Source organism: Crinia signifera, chromosome 11 (assembly GCF_055691185.1).
Source record: "Crinia signifera chromosome 11, ASM5569118v1, whole genome shotgun sequence".
NCBI lineage: Eukaryota > Metazoa > Chordata > Amphibia > Anura > Myobatrachidae > Crinia > Crinia signifera.
Window position 1 is genome coordinate 102,135,948 of NC_139227.1, and position 19,259 is coordinate 102,155,206.

Consider the following 19,259-nt stretch of genomic DNA (forward strand, 5'->3'; position numbering starts at 1 on the left):
TTCTGTAAATAGGTCACGCACCGATATTCAACAGTCACCGGATAAGAGTCTCTGCATCCCACTGGTGTTATCGGACGCTGGTCTCCTGGCATGTGCTATAATGGAAGGAAGAAGTGGGAAAGGACCCGCACAGCTGAAACAATTATTAAATTGATATTATTTAAACCAATTTATTGTAACCAACATAAGAAACCACATAAACAAAAATGCCGGTGGTTATATGGTTGGTGGTGCGCCCAGCGTTCAGTAACAATAACTGAGGGTGGGTTAGTTTTGTATTTGCAAGGGGCAAAACAAAAGAAAGTAAACGCTTTTTGGGCGCACTCTTTGAAAATGTAAAGTATATTAATTAATATTTAAGACATAACTTTTAATGTGGACTTGTTAAGATATAATGGTATGACGCATGAGTACAATAAAAATTATTCTGAGTCTCTTATTTGTTTTTGTTGTGTGGTACTAATGTATGATAATTACTGATATAAATATCAATTTTTAAAGTATACCACACGTATAATTTATCATTTGTTGCATGTGATCATCAAAGGTATAATAACCTGAGTGACCAAAGGTGGCAAAAATGAGTTGGTTGCCCCAAAATGTTACACAGGTTGGGGTGTCAGCGACCCCACGTTACTGGGTGGCTCAATAGGTGAGCTAAAAATAGGTACAATTAATGCCTGTATTGGCCGACAATTTTTATTATTTTTAAACTCGAGCAGTAGGCGGCTCCTGTGCTGTCTGTCTGTTGACTGGGATGCCTAGATATAGTACCACACCTGGACTTCTCCAGGGGTCACCCACCTGGATACTGCCCTGGCCCTTCACTGCTTGGCTTCCAAGTTCGAGACGGGTTTGGGCACACTAGTGAGGTATGGTGGTATATTTAATGTGAATTATGTCACGACCCAACAGCCCAGGTTAACTGCTGGATAACATCCAAAACCCGAAATAAACCCAAATAATTTTGGACAAAAAGGCAAAAGATTTGAGTATCTGTCACACAGCTGCATCTGGTACCATACGCGTACAGTTTACAGATGGGTCATTCGCAGCAAGTAGTAAGGAAAAAATAAATAAAATATAATAATAATAAGCTGAATGTACTGAGTAGGTATCATGTGACAGGTTTGCAATAGCTAGACTATTTATGCAGCTTTGGTTCCAGTGTCTATGTCATACAATTATTGTTACCATATACACATGGTTTGGTTATAACTGCAAAGGATTAGTCAAAGGTATTGATACATTTTGTTTGAAAATCTGACATTAAGTCACAGTGTATCCTGAATGTAATGTGGATGAACGTTGATCCTTCAGAGGCACAGTTACTTGCTGGTAATTGATGGCTGGGTGCAGGTATTTGAACACTGCAGCCTAATCACTCAAAATAAATAAAGGTAAGCCTGGATATAACGACTGATGCAATAGGTGTCAAATATAGTCAATTTACACAGCTGTCAGATATAGTCAATTTAAGCAGCTAAGAGAGCCTGGCGTTAAACACATAAGAATATACAAGTATGATACTAGCGTTCGTTGGAGGAGTATACCACAGCTGAAAATCCAGACTGTGGCAACTCCTGTACCTTATCCCCTAGCGTGCCGGCTGGGGGGAGGGATCCAGAGAGCCCGATAGCTGAGATGGTAAAGCCTGTCCGTAGCCGAGATGCGGCTGGGGAAGTGCGGCGATGCGTCCTGATTGCTGTGTAAATACCAGCATTGGCTTGTAGTCACTTCAGGTACCGCCGTACCTCGCGGCGGGCGTCAGAATGCGTACTTGCGGTTTGGAAGTCGGCTGTATGCAGGGGGATTGGGAAGGGAGAGCCAGGTCCGTCTTGCTCGAGTGGGGGTAACGTGGGGCGCCTGCTTGAACACGTGTTTCGCCTCCTTGGCTTCTTCATGCAGCTAAGTCCACATTAAAAGTTATGTCTTAAATATTAATTAATATACTTTACATTTTCAAAAAGTATGTGCTATAATGGTGCAGATAAGATGGCATCTGACGCTGGTCTCCTGGCACGTGCGATAATGGTGCAGATAAGATGTCATCTGACGCTGGTCTCCTGGCATGTGCTATAATGGTGCAGATAAGATGTCATCTGACGCTGGTCTCCTGGCACGTGGGATAATGGTGCAGATAAAATGTAATCTGATGCTGGTCTCCTGGCACGTGCGATAATGGTGCAGATAAGATGTCATCTGATGCTGGTCTCCTGGCACGTGTGATAATGGTGCAGATAAGATGTCATCTGACGCTGGTCTCCTGGCACGTGTGATAATGGTGCAGATAAGATGTAATCTGACGCTGGTCTCCTGGCATGTGCTATAATGGTGCAGATAAGATGTTATCTGACGCCGGTCTCCTGGCACGTGCGATAATGATGCAGATAAGATGTCATCTGACGCTGGTCTCCTGGCACGTACGATAATGGTGCAGATAAGATGTCATGTGACGATGGTCTCCTGACACGTGGGATAATGGTGCAGATAAGATGTCATCTGACGCCGGTCTCCTGGCATGGGGGATAATGGTGCAGATAAGATGTCATGTGACGCTGGTCTCCTGGCACGTGGGATTATGGTGCAGATAAGATGTTATCTGACGCTGGTCTCCTGGCACGTGCAATAATGGTGCAGATAAGATGTAATCTGACGCCGGTCTCCTGGCACGTGCGATAATGGTGCAGAGAAGGTGTCATCTGACGCTGGTCTCCTGGCATGTGCTATAATGGTGCAGATAAGATGTCATCTGACGCTGGTCTCCTGGCACGTGCGATAATGGTGCAGATAAGATGTAATCTGACGCTGGTCTCCTGGCACGTGGGATAATGGTGCAGATAAGATGTCATCTGACGCTGGTCTCCTGGCACGTGCGATAATGGTGCAGATAAGATGTAATCTGACGCTGGTCTCCTGGCACGTGGGATAATGGTGCAGATAAGATGTCATCTGACGCTGGTCTCCTGGCACGTGCGATAATGGTGCAGATAAGATGTCATGTGACGCTGGTCTCCTGGCATGTGCGATAATGGTGCAGATAAGATGTCATCTGACGCTGGTCTCCTGGCACGTGGGATAATGGTGCAGATAAGATGTCATCTGACGCCGGTCTCCTGGCACGTGGGATAATGGTGCAGATAAGATGTCATCTGACGCCGGTCTCCTGGCACGTACGATAATGGTGCAGATAAGATGTCATGTGACGATGGTCTCCTGACACGTGGGATAATGGTGCAGATAAGATGTCATCTGACACTGGTCTCCTGGCACGTGTGATAATGGTGCAGATAAAATGTAATCTGATGCTGGTCTCCTGACACGTGGGATAATGGTGCAGATAAGATGTCATCTGACGCCGGTCTCCTGGCACATGGGATAATGGTGCAGATAAGATGACATCTGACGCTGGTCTCCTGGCACGTGGGATAATGGTGCAGATAAGATGTAATCTGATGCCGGTCTCCTGGCACGTGGGATAATGGTGCAGATAAGATGTCATCTGACGCTGGTCTCCTGGCACGTGTGATAATGGTGCAGATAAGATGTAATCTGATGCCGGTCTCCTGGCACGTGGGATTATGGTGCAGATAAGATGTCATCTGACGCTGGTCTCCTGGCACATGGGATAATGGTGCAGATAAGATGTCATGTGATGCTGGTCTCCTGGCACGTGGGATAATGGTGCAGATAAGATGTAATCTGATGCCGGTCTCCTGGCACGTGGGATAATGGTGCAGATAAGATGTCATCTGACGCTGGTCTCCTGGCACGTGTGATAATGGTGCAGATAAGATGTCATCTGACGCTGGTCTCCTGGCACGTGTGATAATGGTGCAGATAAGATGTAATCTGATGCCGGTCTCCTGGCACGTGGGATTATGGTGCAGATAAGATGTCATCTGACGCTGGTCTCCTGGCACATGGGATAATGGTGCAGATAAGATGTCATGTGACGCTGGTCTCCTGGCATGTGCGATAATGGTGCAGATAAGATGTCATCTGATGCCGGTCTCCTGGCACGTGGGATAATGGTGCAGATAAAATGTAATCTGATGCCGGCCTCCTGGCACGTGCGATAATGGTGCAGATAAGATGTCATCTGACTCCGGTCTCCTGGCACATGTGATAATGGTGCAGATAAGATGCTGACGCTGGTCTCCTGGCACATGCGATAATGGTGCAGATAAGATGTCATCTGACGCTGGTCTCCTGGCACATGTGATAATGGTGCAGATAAGATGTAATCTGACGCTGGTCTCCTGGCACATGCGATAATGGTGCAGATAAGATGTAATCTGACGCTGGTCTCCTGGCACATGCGATAATGGTGCAGATAAGATGTCATCTGATGCGGGTCTCCTGGCACGTGCGATAATGGTGCAGATAAGATGTCATCTGACGCTGGTCTCCTGGCACATGTGATAATGGTGCAGATAAGATGTCATGTGACGCTGGTCTCCTGGCACGTGGGATAATGGTGCAGATAAGATGTAATCTGATGCGGGTCTCCTGGCACATGCGATAATGGTGCAGATAAGATGTCATCTGACGCTGGTCTCCTGGCACGTGCGATAATGGTGCAGATAAGATGTCATCTGACGCTGGTCTCCTGGCACATGCGATAATGGTGCAGATAAGATGTCATCTGACGCTGGTCTCCTGGCACGTGGGATAATGGTGCAGATAAGATGTAATCTGATGCGGGTCTCCTGGCACGTGGGATAATGGTGCAGATAAGATGTCATCTGACGCTGGTCTCCTGGCACATGCGATAATGGTGCAGATAAGATGTAATCTGATGCTGGTCTCCTGACACGTGGGATAATGGTGCAGATGAGATTACATCTGACGCTGGTCTCCTGGCACGTGGGATAATGGTGCAGATAAGATGTCATCTGACGCCGGTCTCCTGGCACGTGGGATAATGGAGATATGAGTAATCAATTTAGACTACAGCGGTTGGGACAGATGATTGTAACTAGGGTTGCCCCAAAAATGCCGGGATTTCTATCCTGGGATTGAAGTTTCCAATCCTGGGATTTTGAGATTAGACCACGCATGCGCAGTCTAATGCCGGGTAGCATCTGAGCACTCGCTCAGACGCTTCCCGGCTGTTCCCGATGCCCGTCCTGTGGCTCTGCGCAGAGTGAAGATCATAGGTCATGCTGCGCAGGCCGAAACAGCCGCTTTGCCCTTTCCCCGGCCTGGTTCCCAGCTAGCCGGCCGCGTCTCCAGCAGAACAGCTCCTCAGATGAAATCTACAAATTGTCACAAATAAACACAAAATCAACTGTGTCATGTGTGGACTATTTCATGTTGACCTTTTGCGTGTGTCGGCCTAGACACTATCGCCGGCCCTCTGCGGTGGTTGCTCAGTTACACAGAAATATGCAAACGATCAAATTACTTAATTATATAATTAAGATCTCTCCAGTGCGAGAATACTGTAATTACTTTCAAGTTCGGTTTAATTGTTTGTAAATGGCACATTCCCTCTAATTTCTTCCTCTACCTTTGATGCGTATTGTTACAGTCTCATAATATTAATTAACAACAAGTTACTGAGATTAGCTTTGCAGAGGGGCAGTAATAATGCCTAATTTTCAGAATTAAACGCTTCGCACAGGCCTCGCGTATAACACAGTATTTAAGCTGCTGCCATACAAAGCATCGTATGGATCCCATTGTGAATCTGCTTCAATAATCTACATTATGCCAGACTGTCCCTGACTGATTCATGTGATCCAATGGCGGTTTATAATCTCTCCGTTACCGGGCAACAACAGAAGGTAGTAAAGGTTTTTGGCTGTTGCAGAGTAGGGATAAGCATTGGTGCAGATGTCAATGCCGACCATCAATGGCGATTTTGCACCATGCCATCGATAGAAGTAACATATTACTTGGATAACCATCGATCGTTGTATCATTATATCTGACTGAACAGGCCGTGGATCAATCAGAACTCGGTGGCGGGACTTCCGGGTGTGGGGGGGGGCGGAGCTATGCTCAGTGTCCCGGCACCTTAAAAAAATGTGAAACTTGATCGGTTCTCCTTTGCCATTGATGTAGGTAAACCATCTGGTCCTCCCACATCGATGGCAAAAGTATTCAACATCTGCCATAAATAGGGTGACCAACTTATCCCTTTAATCCGGGACACATATTAATTACACAGGTTCTGTGGCTGGCTTTCACCTGGTTTTAAACTGCCACAGAACCTGTGTAATTAATATGTGTCCCGGATTAAAGGGATGAGTTGGTCACCCTAGCCATAAAGCATCGATGATTTGAAATCATTGATGGTCGATGGGCATCCCTAGAACTGGAGGAGGGTGGGGGACAGTATGCAGCTCACGGCAGTGGGTGAGTGTCTCCTCGCACTGGGAGGAAGTAAGGGGGTGTATGAGAGAAGGAGGCTGTATAATAGTGGTATGCGGGGTCCCGCGGGGGTCCCGTGAATCGCGTGTCGGGGTGGTTTGCTGGGGGGGGGGGGGGGTGGAAGTAATGGTGTATGGTGGCTGTGGAGTAATGGTGGATGGTGGGCGTGTACTGTAGCCCTGGCTGGGCAGGGGGGGTGATGTCAAGGGGGTGGGGTGTGTAGAACGTTATACACATAGAACTCTTTTCCCTGGGGGGCGGGTTTGTGTAACAGGAACGTTATATACACAGGGGATGAGTGACAGATCTGGCTAAATATATGAGATACCTAACGTTGCTCCTCACCACTATGGTGCACTGCTGACTAGATGGTGCCAATGCATTACGCAGCATGGCTCTGGCTAACGTTCGCCTACCATCACCCAGCATGTACAGATGACGGAGGATGGCGCTGACTACGCGCTGGAAGTTTTGGTTGGTGGAAACAGTTTCTACGACATGGAATTTATTTTTATTATCGTTATTATTATTGAATTCAAAAGTCATAGATGAAAAGCGCAAACAATGCAATTTGTTCCCCGTCATTATTACAAATAACATTGCCAGCAAACAGATTCAGATGCTAGAAAGACAAAACACATTACCTGGCGATACATCCAACGCCGGTGAGAAAATGAATTGTAATATCATCAAATAAAATAAAGACATCGGAATCAAATCAACACGTCTGACTCAGATCTGTCATCACAAATATTCCCAATTCAAGTATTTCTTGTGAATTCTTCTTTGTAATAGTAATGGGTGGAGGGGGAGGTGTGCAGTGACGGCAACTGTCTATGTAGATGTTTCCTAGCCAAAGTCACTAAGGGGGCAGATGTACCAGATGGGAGAGAGATAAAGTACCTACGGGGGTGTGTCATTGGATCAAACCAATTTAGGTTGACATAGCTAAGGGTTGGATTGTCGACAGTTGAAAGGCTGATAGTCAAAAGGTCATGAGTAGAGACAGGATTATATGCATTTGCATATTTTGCCCATTCTCACTGGTTATTGCATATTTTACCTAAAATCTAGTGATGGTGCATATTTTAGGCCCGTCCTCTTCCCACCCGTGAGTCACAGCACTGCTTTGCCCTGCTGCTGCTGCCCAGGTAGTGGTAGAGTGTGCAGGCTGGGGCAATATGTGCGCAGTGTGGGGAACCTTGGATGTACGATATGTCTGACACTGCTCTAGGCTGCCAATCCATGTTGATAAAAGTCAGTCGGGGCGGATGCCATTACGAAGCTCTTGAACCTTTGCCTGCCCCTGGCCTGGGACTTTACACCAAGAGACAGACTTCTGCAGCAGAGGAGGCGGGCAGAAGGGTTGTGACATCACGCGGCGCGGAGGAAATGCTGTGTCACAGTGAGTATGCGGCGAGGAATCCTTCCACTGTGCCACCCTCACACGCTATGCTGACATTTGATCCATCGGTGCTGGAGATGAGGGTCCGTGTAGTTGATGCAAGAAGAGTTTTGGACACTGCAGAATGCTGTAGCAGCCAGGAAGAAAAAAAAATCCTGTGTACAGAACTAAACATCTGCAGATGCTGTGGGCCTATTTTTGAGGTTTATTTGCAACTAATTGTATGCTGATTTTTAAATAAATAAGTGAAAATTTACTTTTTTTTATTATTTAATGTAGAATATTTTAACACTTTTTATGCATATTTTTAAGTATTTTTCATGCATATTTGAAGATTTTTATGTTGCATATAATCCTGTCTCTAGTCATGAGTTTTTCACAGTTTTTGTCCCAAATGTTCGTCATGGACACCGTGAAAGTGTAACGCTGTGCTCGTCATGCTTCGGGCACACTATTTTATTCTCCCATCACGCTGTAGTGGATGGTAGGGCATGAAATACCGCCTGTCGGCACATGTCGGATCAAAAAAAAAAACTTTTGAATGTTGACCTAGCCATTGTCGACCTAATGCTTGTGTCTACCTTCCAACCCTGTCGACTTCAGCCATGTCGACCTATTCTATAACCGCGTGGACGAGGTATCTCAGCGATAGGTGGTCCGTCTAAAACCAACGTGTACGAGGTATCTCAGCGATAGGTGGACAGTCTATAACCGCGTGTACGAGGTATCTCAGCGATAGGTGGACAGTCTATAACCGCGTGTACGAGGTATCTCAGCGATAGGTGGTCCATCTATAACCGCGTGTACGAGGTATCTCAGCGATAGGTGGACCGTCTAAAACCGCGTGTACAAGGTATCTCGGCGATAGGTGGACAGTCTATAACCGCGTGTACGAGGTATCTCAGCGATAGGTGGACAGTTTATAACCGCGTGTACGAGGTATCTCAGCGATAGGTGGACAGTCTATAACCGCGTGTACGAGGTATCTCAGCGATAGGTGGACAGTTTATAACCGCGTGTACGAGGTATCTCAGCGATAGGTGGACAGTCTATAACCGCGTGTACGAGGTATCTCAGCGATAGGTGGACAGTCTATAACCGCGTGTACGAGGTATCTCAGCGATAGGTGGACAGTCTATAACCGCGTGTACGAGGTATCGCAGCGATAGGTGGACAGTCTATAACCGCGTGTACGAGGTATCTCAGCGATAGGTGGACAGTCTATAACCGCGTGTACGAGGTATCTCAGCGATAGGTGGACAGTCTATAACCGCGTGTACGAGGTATCTCAGCGATAGGTGGACAGTCTATAACCGCGTGTACGAGGTATCGCAGCGATAGGTGGACAGTCTATAACCGCGTGTACGAGGTATCTCAGCGATAGGTGGACAGTCTATAACCGCGTGTACGAGGTATCTCAGCGATAGGTGGACAGTCTATAACCGCGTGTACGAGGTATCTCAGCGATAGGTGGACAGTTTATAACCGCGTGTACGAGGTATCTCAGCGATAGGTGGACAATCTAAAACCGCGTGTACGAGGTATCTCAGCGATAGGTGGACCGTCTAAAACCGCGTGTACGAGGTATCTCAGCGATAGGTGGACCGTCTAAAACCGCGTGTACAAGGTATCTCGGCGATAGGTGGACAGTCTATAACCGCGTGTACGAGGTATCGCAGCGATAGGTGGACAGTCTATAACCGCATGTACGAGGTATCTTAGCGATAGGTGGACAGTTTATAACCGCGTGTACGAGGTATCTCAGCGATAGGTGGACAGTCTATAACCGCGTGTACGAGGTATCGCAGCGATAGGTGGACAGTCTATAACCGCGTGTACGAGGTATCGCAGCGATAGGTGGACAGTCTATAACCGCGTGTACGAGGTATCGCAGCGATAGGTGGACAGTCTATAACCGCGTGTACTAGGTATCTCAGCGATAGGTGGACAGTCTATAACCGCGTGTACGAGGTATCTTAGCGATAGGTGGACAGTCTATAACCGCGTGTACGAGGTATCGCAGCGATAGGTGGACAGTCTATAACCGCGTGTACGAGGTATCTCAGCGATAGGTGGACAGTCTATAACCGCGTGTACGAGGTATCTCAGCGATAGGTGGACAGTCTATAACCGCGTGTACGAGGTATCTCAGCGATAGGTGGACAGTCTATAACCGCGTGTACGAGGTATCTCAGCGATAGGTGGACAGTTTATAACCACGTGTACGAGGTATCTCAGCGATAGGTGGACAGTCTAAAACCGTGTGTACGAGGTATCGCAGCGATAGGTGGACAGTTTATAACCGCGTGTACGAGGTATCTCAGCGATAGGTGGACAGTCTATAACCGCGTGTACGAGGTATCTCAGCGATAGGTGGGCCGTCTATAACCGCGTGTAGGAGGTATCGCAGCGATAGGTGGACAGTCTATAACCGCGTGTACAAGGTATCTCAGCGATAGTTCTACATTGTCAAAATGTGACACAAGAAAAAGGTTGACAATGGTTAACACACGAGAAGGGTAACATTACTTTTTTGGAACAGAGTAGCAGCAATGCCACTTGCAGGTTAGATCAGAGGACAGTCCAGCAGAAGATGAGGATGATCATTCTTATGCTTTATTTCAGATGCATCCAAATGTTTTTCTAGCAGTTTCATATTCAGAAAATGACTCTGATAGCAGAACCAGAATTATCTTGAATAAAGGCATTTTAAAGAAAAGTGATTTTAATCACTGTGATGAGGTGTTGTATTAATCCTAACAAGGGGGGTTATTCTAGTTCATTCTTTCTGACAAAATCCTTCTTAGATGGACAAAACCATGTGCACTGTGGGTGGGGCAGATGTAACTTGTGCAGAGAGAATTAGATTTGGGTGGGGTTTTTCTTCAAAGTGAGATCTATATTGCAGTGTCAAATCATGCAGTCAGTATTTTCCCTGCACAGAAACAAAAAAACTCACCCAAATCTAATTCTCTCTGCACATGTTACATCTGCCCCCCTGCAGTGCACATGGTTTTGTCCATCTAAGAAGGATTTTGTCAGAAAGAATGAACTAGAATAAACCCCAAGGTGAGGAACCAGGACAGAAGAGGTGGCAGTATGGAGCGGAGAGGTGGCAGTATGGAGCGGAAAGTGAAGAACCAGGACAGGAGAGGTGGCAGTATGGAGCGGAAAGTGAAGAACCGGGACACAGAGATGGCAGTATGGATAGGAGAGATGGCAGTATACAGAGGAGAGTGAGGAACCGGGACAGGAGCGGTGGAAGTATGGAAAGGGGAGTGTGGAACTGGGACAGGAGAGGTGGCAATATGGAGAGGACAGTTAGGAACCGGGAAAGGAGAGGTGGCATTATGCAGAGGAGAGGTGGCAGCATGGAGTGGAAAGTGATGAACTGGGACAGAAGAGGGGGCAATATGAATAGGAGAGTGCGGAACCAGGACCGGAGAGGTGGCAGTATGGAGAGAAGAGGTGGCAGTATGTAGCGAAAGGTGAGGAACTAGGACAGGAGAGGTGGCAGTATGGAGAGGGGAGTAATGAGCAGGGACAGGAGAGGTGGCAGTATGGAGAGAAGAGTGAGGAGCAGGGAGAGGAGAGGTGGCAGTATGGAGAGGAGAGGTGGCAGTATGTAGCGAAAGGTGAGGAACTCGGACAGGAGAGGTGGCAGTATGGAGAGGGGAGTAATGAGCAGGGACAGGAGAGGTGGCAGTATGGAGAGTAGAGTGAGGAGCACGGAGAGGAGAGGTGGCAGTATGTAGCGAAAGGTGAGGAACCAGGACAGGAGAGGTAGCAGTATGTAGCGAAAGGTGAGGAACCAGGACAGGAGAGGTGGCAGTATGTAGCGAAAGGTGAGGAACCAGGACAGGAGAGGTGGCAGTATGGAGAGGGGAGTGAGGAGCAGGGACAGGAGAGGTGGCAGTATGGAGAGGAGAGTGAGGAGCAGGGACAGGAGAGGTGGCAGTATGGAGAGGGGAGTGAGGAGCAGGGACAGGAGAGGTGGCAGTATGGAGAGGAGAGTGAGGAGCAGGGACAGGAGAGGTGGCAGTATGGAGAGGAGAGTGAGGAGCAGGGACATGAGAGATGGCAGTATGGAGAGGACAGTGAGGAGCAGTGACAGGAGAGGTGGCAGTATGGAGAGGAGAGTGAGGAGCAGGGACAGGAGAGGTGGCAGTATGGAGAGGGGAGTGAGGAGCAGGGACAGGAGAGGTGGCAGTATGGAGAGGAGAGTGAGGAGCAGGGACAGGAGAGGTGGCAATATGGAGAGGAGAGTGAGGAGCAGGGACATGAGAGATGGCAGTATGGAGAGGACAGTGAGGAGCAGTGACAGGAGAGGTGGCAGTATGGAGAGGAGAGTGAAGAGCAGGGACAGGAGAGATGACAGTATGCAGAGGAAAGTGAGGAACCAGGAGAGGTGGCAGTATGGAGAGGGGAGTAATGAGCAGGGACAGGAGAGGTGGCAGTATGGAGAGGAGAGTGAGGAGCAGGGAGAGGAGAGGTGGCAGTATGGAGAGGGGAGTGAGGAGCAGGGACATGAGAGATGGCAGTATGGAGAGGAGAGTGAGGAGCAGGGAGAGGAGAGGTGGCAGTATGGAGAGGGGAGTGAGGAGCAGTGACATGAGAGATGGCAGTATGGAGAGGAGAGTGAGGAGCAGTGACAGGAGAGGTGGTAGTATGGAGAGGAGAGTGAAGAGCAGGGACAGTAGAGATGGCAGTATGCAGAGGAAAGTGAGGAACCAGGACAGAGAGATGGCAGTATGCAGAGGAAAGTGAGGAACCAGGACAGAGAGATGGCAGTATGGAGAGGAAAGTGAGGAACCAGGACAGAGAGGTGGCAGTATGGAGAGGAAAGTGAGGAACCGGGACAGAGAGGTGGCAGTATAGAAAGGAGGGTGAGGAGCCGGGACAGGAAAGGTGGCAGTATAGATAGGTGTGGGAGGAGCTGGGACAAGAGAGATGGCAGTATAGATAGGTGTGCGAGTAGCCAGAACAGGAGAAATGTCAGTATGCATAACAGTGGGAGGAGACATCATGAACAGGAGAGGAGGCAGCAGGGACAGGAGAGCAAGGAGACAAAAAATGAGAGACGGTAGTAAGGAGAGGTGGGTATGGAGACAGGTTGATGTAAACTTTTAATACAATTTTACATTTTGGATGACAACATGCAATTTCCTGGAATCAAAATCTATTTCCTAAAAAAAGATAGGAAAAACATGTTACAGTCACTGACACAGACCTCGGAGCCAGCAGAATGTTCCTAGCAGCCAGGAGAAGTAGGAGTCTAATGACATCAGTAGAAAGAACTCCCAAAAGCTGGAAAGCATTAAAGATTAGAGATGCTGGAACTATTCTAACCAGGTTGAAACAGAGATAAAACAATCTGGTTTGCACAACTCAAACTTGCGGTAGAACTAATTTTGCAAATACAATGTCAGAAATGTTTTTACAACTCACTGTTAAAATCTTTTCCAATAACTATCAAAAGTGCAGGTTCACCCATGGTGGCCATGGTGGTTTGAGGTGCAACAGCTTTCTTTTTTTAATTTTTTTATTCTATTTGAGTCTGGAATAACAATTTCTCCGCCACATTGGCTGCTGTTCCCTGCGATCTCCCACCCTGGGATTTAGTAAGGGTAACTAGTGCCCTAACCTACACATAATAAGGCTGTCAGGGCAGCCAAACACTTAATGATGGAAACGTCATTAACATTCAGACATTATTTTACAGACTAATTATATAGAAATTGTCTTGTTATAATCCAATAAAGCATGAGAGATATCCTGAGAAAATGATTCCGCAACGGCCCCCATATTTCCATCATATTAGACCTGGGATTATTATAAATATTTCCTAGAATTAATTCCGTTCTGTGAGACATTCCGAGGGAAGAATTATAGAAGGTTCAGATCTTTCCACGCTTCGCAGTTAAGATTTGAAATGAGAATTTCATGTTTTTGGATTGTAAAAAGTACATGATTTTAGCTGTTTCTTCAAGAAATCCAAAACCCAAGCATCTGATTTAAAACCAAATTCCAAACCCATAACACTTAGGGGAGGTTTTGGAAAACCAAAACTAGAACCAAACTACAAGTCTGTAGCACATCTCCACTTTTTCGCCACATGCTGGTCCCTGCTTCCAGAAAAGCGTTACATACTAGTAAGGGGAACCCCAGTGACATCATTACCTTTTGCCTAGACACCCCACCCCCCCACGTGATCGTAAATACCCCAACACTTCAACGCTTCTGTAGATGTGCAGGAACGTGGCCATGCATTATTACATCCATGATGAAAAGAGACATTGCTAACACTTCAACCGCACTGTGGCGAAATACTCGCTGGTAATGGGGATACGATTGCTGGGTTATATACCGTGATCCCAGGCATGGGAGTAACCTCGTCTTAAATACACCCTACAGTATGTAATTTTTATTAAGAGTCATATACCGGTATATTATAGATATAAGGCCAGGCATTTCTTAACACTTCCACAACTACTGATAAAATGATACAGCTAGAATGGTATTATACAATTATATTGTCATTGACCAGGAACACTCTACCCTCATTGGCTGTCATTGCTATAAACCGGTAGCTCACATACGCTGACTGGCAACCATTTTGTGGGCTGAATACGTATTACTCTGAACGACAGTGATGTCACTATTTCCTAAAGAGCCTATTGGCTGCATAAGCACACTGCGTATTGGCACAAAATGGCTGCCAGTACCGCAGCAGGTGAGTAAGATCGGTCCTATGTGTAGAGAATGAGTAATTACAGGCTGATGGGTGGACACATCGTACTGGCTTATCAAGGTGAGTGGTCATGCAGACAGAAGATAGGAGAGGGAGGTGGTCTTACCAATGCAGGACTCCCCAGACATGGTGTAGGTCCCATTGTCATGGAAGCCGCTTCGACACTCACATTGGTACCACCCCGGAAGGTTAGCACAGCGGGAGTGGTTGTGACACTCAATGATCCCCTCTGCACACTCATCAATATCTGCCTCAGAGAAAAACACAAGCCAGCCGCAAATTAATGTCCATCCATACTGCAGACAGCAAAGCATTACCGTGTCGCCCCTCACCCAGCAGCGGACCCCCATACCAGGCGATGAGAGGTGATGGCTAGCAAAATCATGGTGCCAGATGTTTCAGTTACAGCGTTGACCATTCCTCTGATCTACCTCGAACTTTAATCATGTGTTAGGGTGGGTGGTTTTGGCGTGCCGATGAGACAATTCACGGTGAAATGCGTCATCGTAGTCATGTCCCCAACTCTATAATGCCGGTAATTACAACATTGTAAAGTGGGGGCATGACCATGATGAAACCCCTCCACTGCCCTTGGGCACAACGACCCCAAACGGCCAATTTATGTAGAGTCACGTCCCCCCACTACCACCACCACCTCCTCCTCCTCCTCCTCCATGAGCTGCACCAATCTGGCTGGCGAAAGTCTGTAACTCTAGACACCAGGAGGGGTAAAAACATATGAATGAGAATCTATGTAGATCTCTAGGTAGACCTGAGGAATGGGCAAGAACGTGGCAGCTACAGATCAATGCCAAAATCATGCACTTGGGTCTCAAAAATCCAAAGGCTACATATGGTATTAATGGCACTACTGTATAATGGAAACTACTGAGGAGGAGAGGGATCTACAGTAGGAGTCAACAATACAGGTGACTTAAAGGCAGGTAAGCAATGTGACAGAGCAATAATGAAGGTGAGTCAGATGTTTGGTGCATAGGGAGGGCAATCAGCAGCAGACATATATATATATATATATATATATATTATGTTACTGTAAAGGTCACTGGTATGGCTTCATCTCTACATACTGTGCCCAGCTCTGTATAGGTCACTAGTGCGGCCTCCTCTACATACTGTGTCTTGTTCTGTATAGGTCACTGGTACGGCCTCATCTAGATACTGTGCCCAGCTCTGTAAAGGTCACTGGTACGGCCTCATCTAGATACTGCGCCCAGCTCTGTATAGGTCACTGGTGCGGCCTCATCTACATACTGTGCCCAGCTCTGTAAAGGTCACTGGTGCGGCATCATCTACATACTGTGCCCAGCTCTGTATAGGTCACTGGTGCGGCATCATCTACATACTGTGCCCAGCTCTGTATAGGTCACTGGTGAGGCCTCATATCTTCAGAAGGATATAAATACATTAGAGACTGTACAAAGAAGGGCAACTAAAGTGGTGCATGGCCTACATCACAAAACGTACCAGGAAAGACTAACAGATCTTACCATGTATAGATTGGAGCAGAAAATGGAAAGGGGGAACATGATAGAGACTGTCACATATACTGGGATACGGTCATTGGGTCTACAGCAAGTTGGTCGACAAGCATTGGGCCAACATGGGGATAGGTCAACATGGTTCTAGGTCGACAGTATATTAGGTCGACACAAACATTAGGTTGACAGTCAAAAGTTCGACATGGGGTTTTTCGCTGTTTTTTGAGTCGACAAGAGTGTGCCCAAACAAAGCATCGCGAGCGAAGCTGTGCACTGGAAAATATGTCCATGTTGACTGTGTCAACATTTGGGTCAGTGAAAAAACCCATGTCGACCTTTTGACCTTGATACTGGTGACCTATTACTTGTGTCGAACTATTGACCTAGACCCATGTTGACCTAAGGGTGTCGACCTAATGCTTGTCGACCAACTTGCTGTAGACCAAATGATCCCAACCCCATTTACCAAGAGTACACATGCACATCTTATGTTTGCATGCAGGGTAAATACTGGCTGCTCTGAATGTAACCCACAAATGCTGGACAGCATTACTAATTACACTGCAATTTAGACATACCTCCCAACAGTTTCAATGGGAGAATCAGGAACGCTCTCGCACAGAAGGTGCGTGGCCTCTGCAAGCTATGCCCCCCATTTTCCATCAGTATGGGGGCATTGCCAGAACTCTTAACTGCTGGAATTCCGACATCCCCTCTGACGCTGTCTGCTTGCGAGTAACAGAGGATCTCCCAACCGCTCCAATACCACGGCACACTGCTGCTCCAGCTGTCAGGATGCCGGCGTTCAGTCTACCAACACCGGCATCCCGACTGCTTTCAGAATACCCCTGACAGCCGGCATCCCGACTACCTTCAGAACACCCCAGACAGCCGGCATCCCGACTACCTTCAGAACACCCCCGACAGCGGGCATCCCGACTGCTTTCAGAATACCCCTGACAGCCGGCATCCCGACTGCCTCCAGAACACCCCCGACAGCCGGCACCCTGACCGGTGACTGTATGCTGGGAACAATTGTGGGTGGCAGGCGAAGGGGTGGGGGCAGGCAGCTGGAGGGTGGAAATCGGGAGCAGGAGGTTCCCCCCTGGATGGAGGTGAGCGGCGCCAACTCCCCCCCCCCCCCAGAGCAACTCGGCGTAGCCCCATTAATCGCAAACACCCCCCCCCCCGTGGAGCGCCGCATCTCCCAGCACCATCACACCCCCCCCCCCCCGTCCGCTACGGATGCATTATATATACTGTACTTGTATATAATGTTACAGTATAATACATAGGGAAAGCTGTATGCAGCTCTCTGCTACTGATATGTGTTGTATACACTGTACTTGTATATAATGTTACAGTATAATACATAGGGAAAGCTGTATTCAGCGCTCCGCTACTGATGTGTTATATATACTGTACTTGTATATAATGTTACAGTATAATACATAGGGAATGCTGTATACAGCTCTCCGCTACTGATGTGTTATATATACACTGTACTTGTATATAATGTTACAGTATAATACATAGGGAATGCTGTATACAGCTCTCCACTACTGATATGTGTTATATATACACTGTACTTGTATATAATGTTACAGTATAAAACATTGGGAAGGCTGTATACAGCTCTCCGCTACTGATGTGTTATTTATACTGTACTTGTATATAATGTTACAGTACAATACATTGGGAAGGCTGTATACAGCTCTCCGCTACTGATGTGTTATTTATACTGTACTTGTATATAATGTTACAGTACAATACATAGGGAAGGCTGGATGCAGTCCCACATAACCAATTACACGGGTTACACTTTACAGCAACAACAGCAGGCTGTAGTAATTGGGGCTCCGGCTTTTGTGTGTATAGTATATAAATATCCGGTGCACCTGCGGAGGGAGACACAGTCTACAGTACAGAATTACACTGCAGCCAGAGCAGGGGGAGACGCTGTACTGTACGTCCAACTGCGAGCCCTTCATGAAGACAAGGACAGAGTAATGTGAGGCTGTTCCCAGGCCCCCCACTACCGAGGGTTCTGCTGCATTTACATGAGACTCATGAATTACTGGAGCACGTACAGTATGTTGCAGAGCTGCTGTGGATTGTAGCAGTTCTGTGTCTAGAACTCTATGTACTTATTAATAAATACACGTTTACTCCCATTCCTGTGAAAGACATTGTAGGACATAGACAGTACTAGAGCTGGTGCTACGGATGGCAACCGGGGTAGCAATCGTTAACAAGTGCGGCTCGTGAGATAAACACTGTGCGCCAGCTTTTCATACAATTTTTTGAGTTTTGGGACAAACTGCCTGCAGCAACTTCATTGGAAAGCTGTGTGGCCTTGCTGCTCAGGGGTATGACAATAGCTCACTCCTCCTTCTTCCCACTGAAAGGCACACTCCTCTATTTCCAACCAATGGCATTTATTGTGCCAGCTGCAGCTTCATGGGGAGGGGGTGTGGCCTTGCTGCTCAGTGGTTGGGACAATTGCTCACTCCTCTTTCTTCCAACTGAAAGGCACACTCCTATATTGCCAACCAATGGCATTGTGCCAGCTGCAGCTTCAAAGGGAGGGGGTGTGGCCTTGCTGCTCAGGGGTATGACAATAGCTCACTCCTCTTTCTTCCCACTGAAAGGCACACTCCTCTATTGCCATACAACAGCAGTCATTGTGCCAGCTGCAGCTTCATGGTGAGGGGGTGTGCCCTTGCTGCTCAGGGGTGGGGAAATAGCTCACTCCTCTTTCTTCCCACTGAAAGGCACACTCCTGTATTGCCAACCAACGGCATTCATTGTGCCAGCTGCAGCTTCATGGGGACGGGGTGTTGCCTTGCTGCTCAGGGGTGGGACAATAGCCCAGTCCTTTTTTTATTCCCCCTGAAAGGCACACCCCTCTAATGCCAACCAATGGCAGTTAGTGTTCCGGCAGCAACTTCTTTGGGAGGGGCTATGGCCTTGCTGCTCAGGGGCAAAACAATGTGACCACACCCCTTTTATTTCCCTAAATGTCACAACTCTCTAATGGCAGTCAGTATGCCTGCAACAGAATCATGGTAAGAGGGTGCGGTCATACTACTCAAAGGCGGAGCAATGTGTCCACACCTCTTTCATCCCCCTGAAAGGCACACCAACCAATGGCAGTCAGGAAGTCCACACTGACAATCATGTGTGTTCACACAAGAATGTCATCAGTTATGATGTTGACATT

The 19,259-nt window shown here is 47.4% G+C and overlaps 1 protein-coding gene across 7 annotated transcripts in view; it reads right to left on the reverse strand.

Moving 5' to 3' along the window:
• NELL1 (neural EGFL like 1) overlaps positions 1-19,259 on the reverse strand; it is a 558,514-nt gene that overhangs the window by 30,976 nt on the left and 508,279 nt on the right. For 4 of the 7 annotated variants that reach the window (XM_083164040.1, XM_083164038.1, XM_083164037.1 and 1 more), the window contains one exon: positions 14,644-14,784. The exons of the other annotated variants lie outside the window; for them this stretch is intronic. In XM_083164040.1, coding sequence (XP_083020166.1) covers positions 14,644-14,784 — 141 coding nt within the window. The remainder of the gene's footprint in view (positions 1-14,643; positions 14,785-19,259) is intronic. 7 annotated transcript variants of the gene reach the window in all.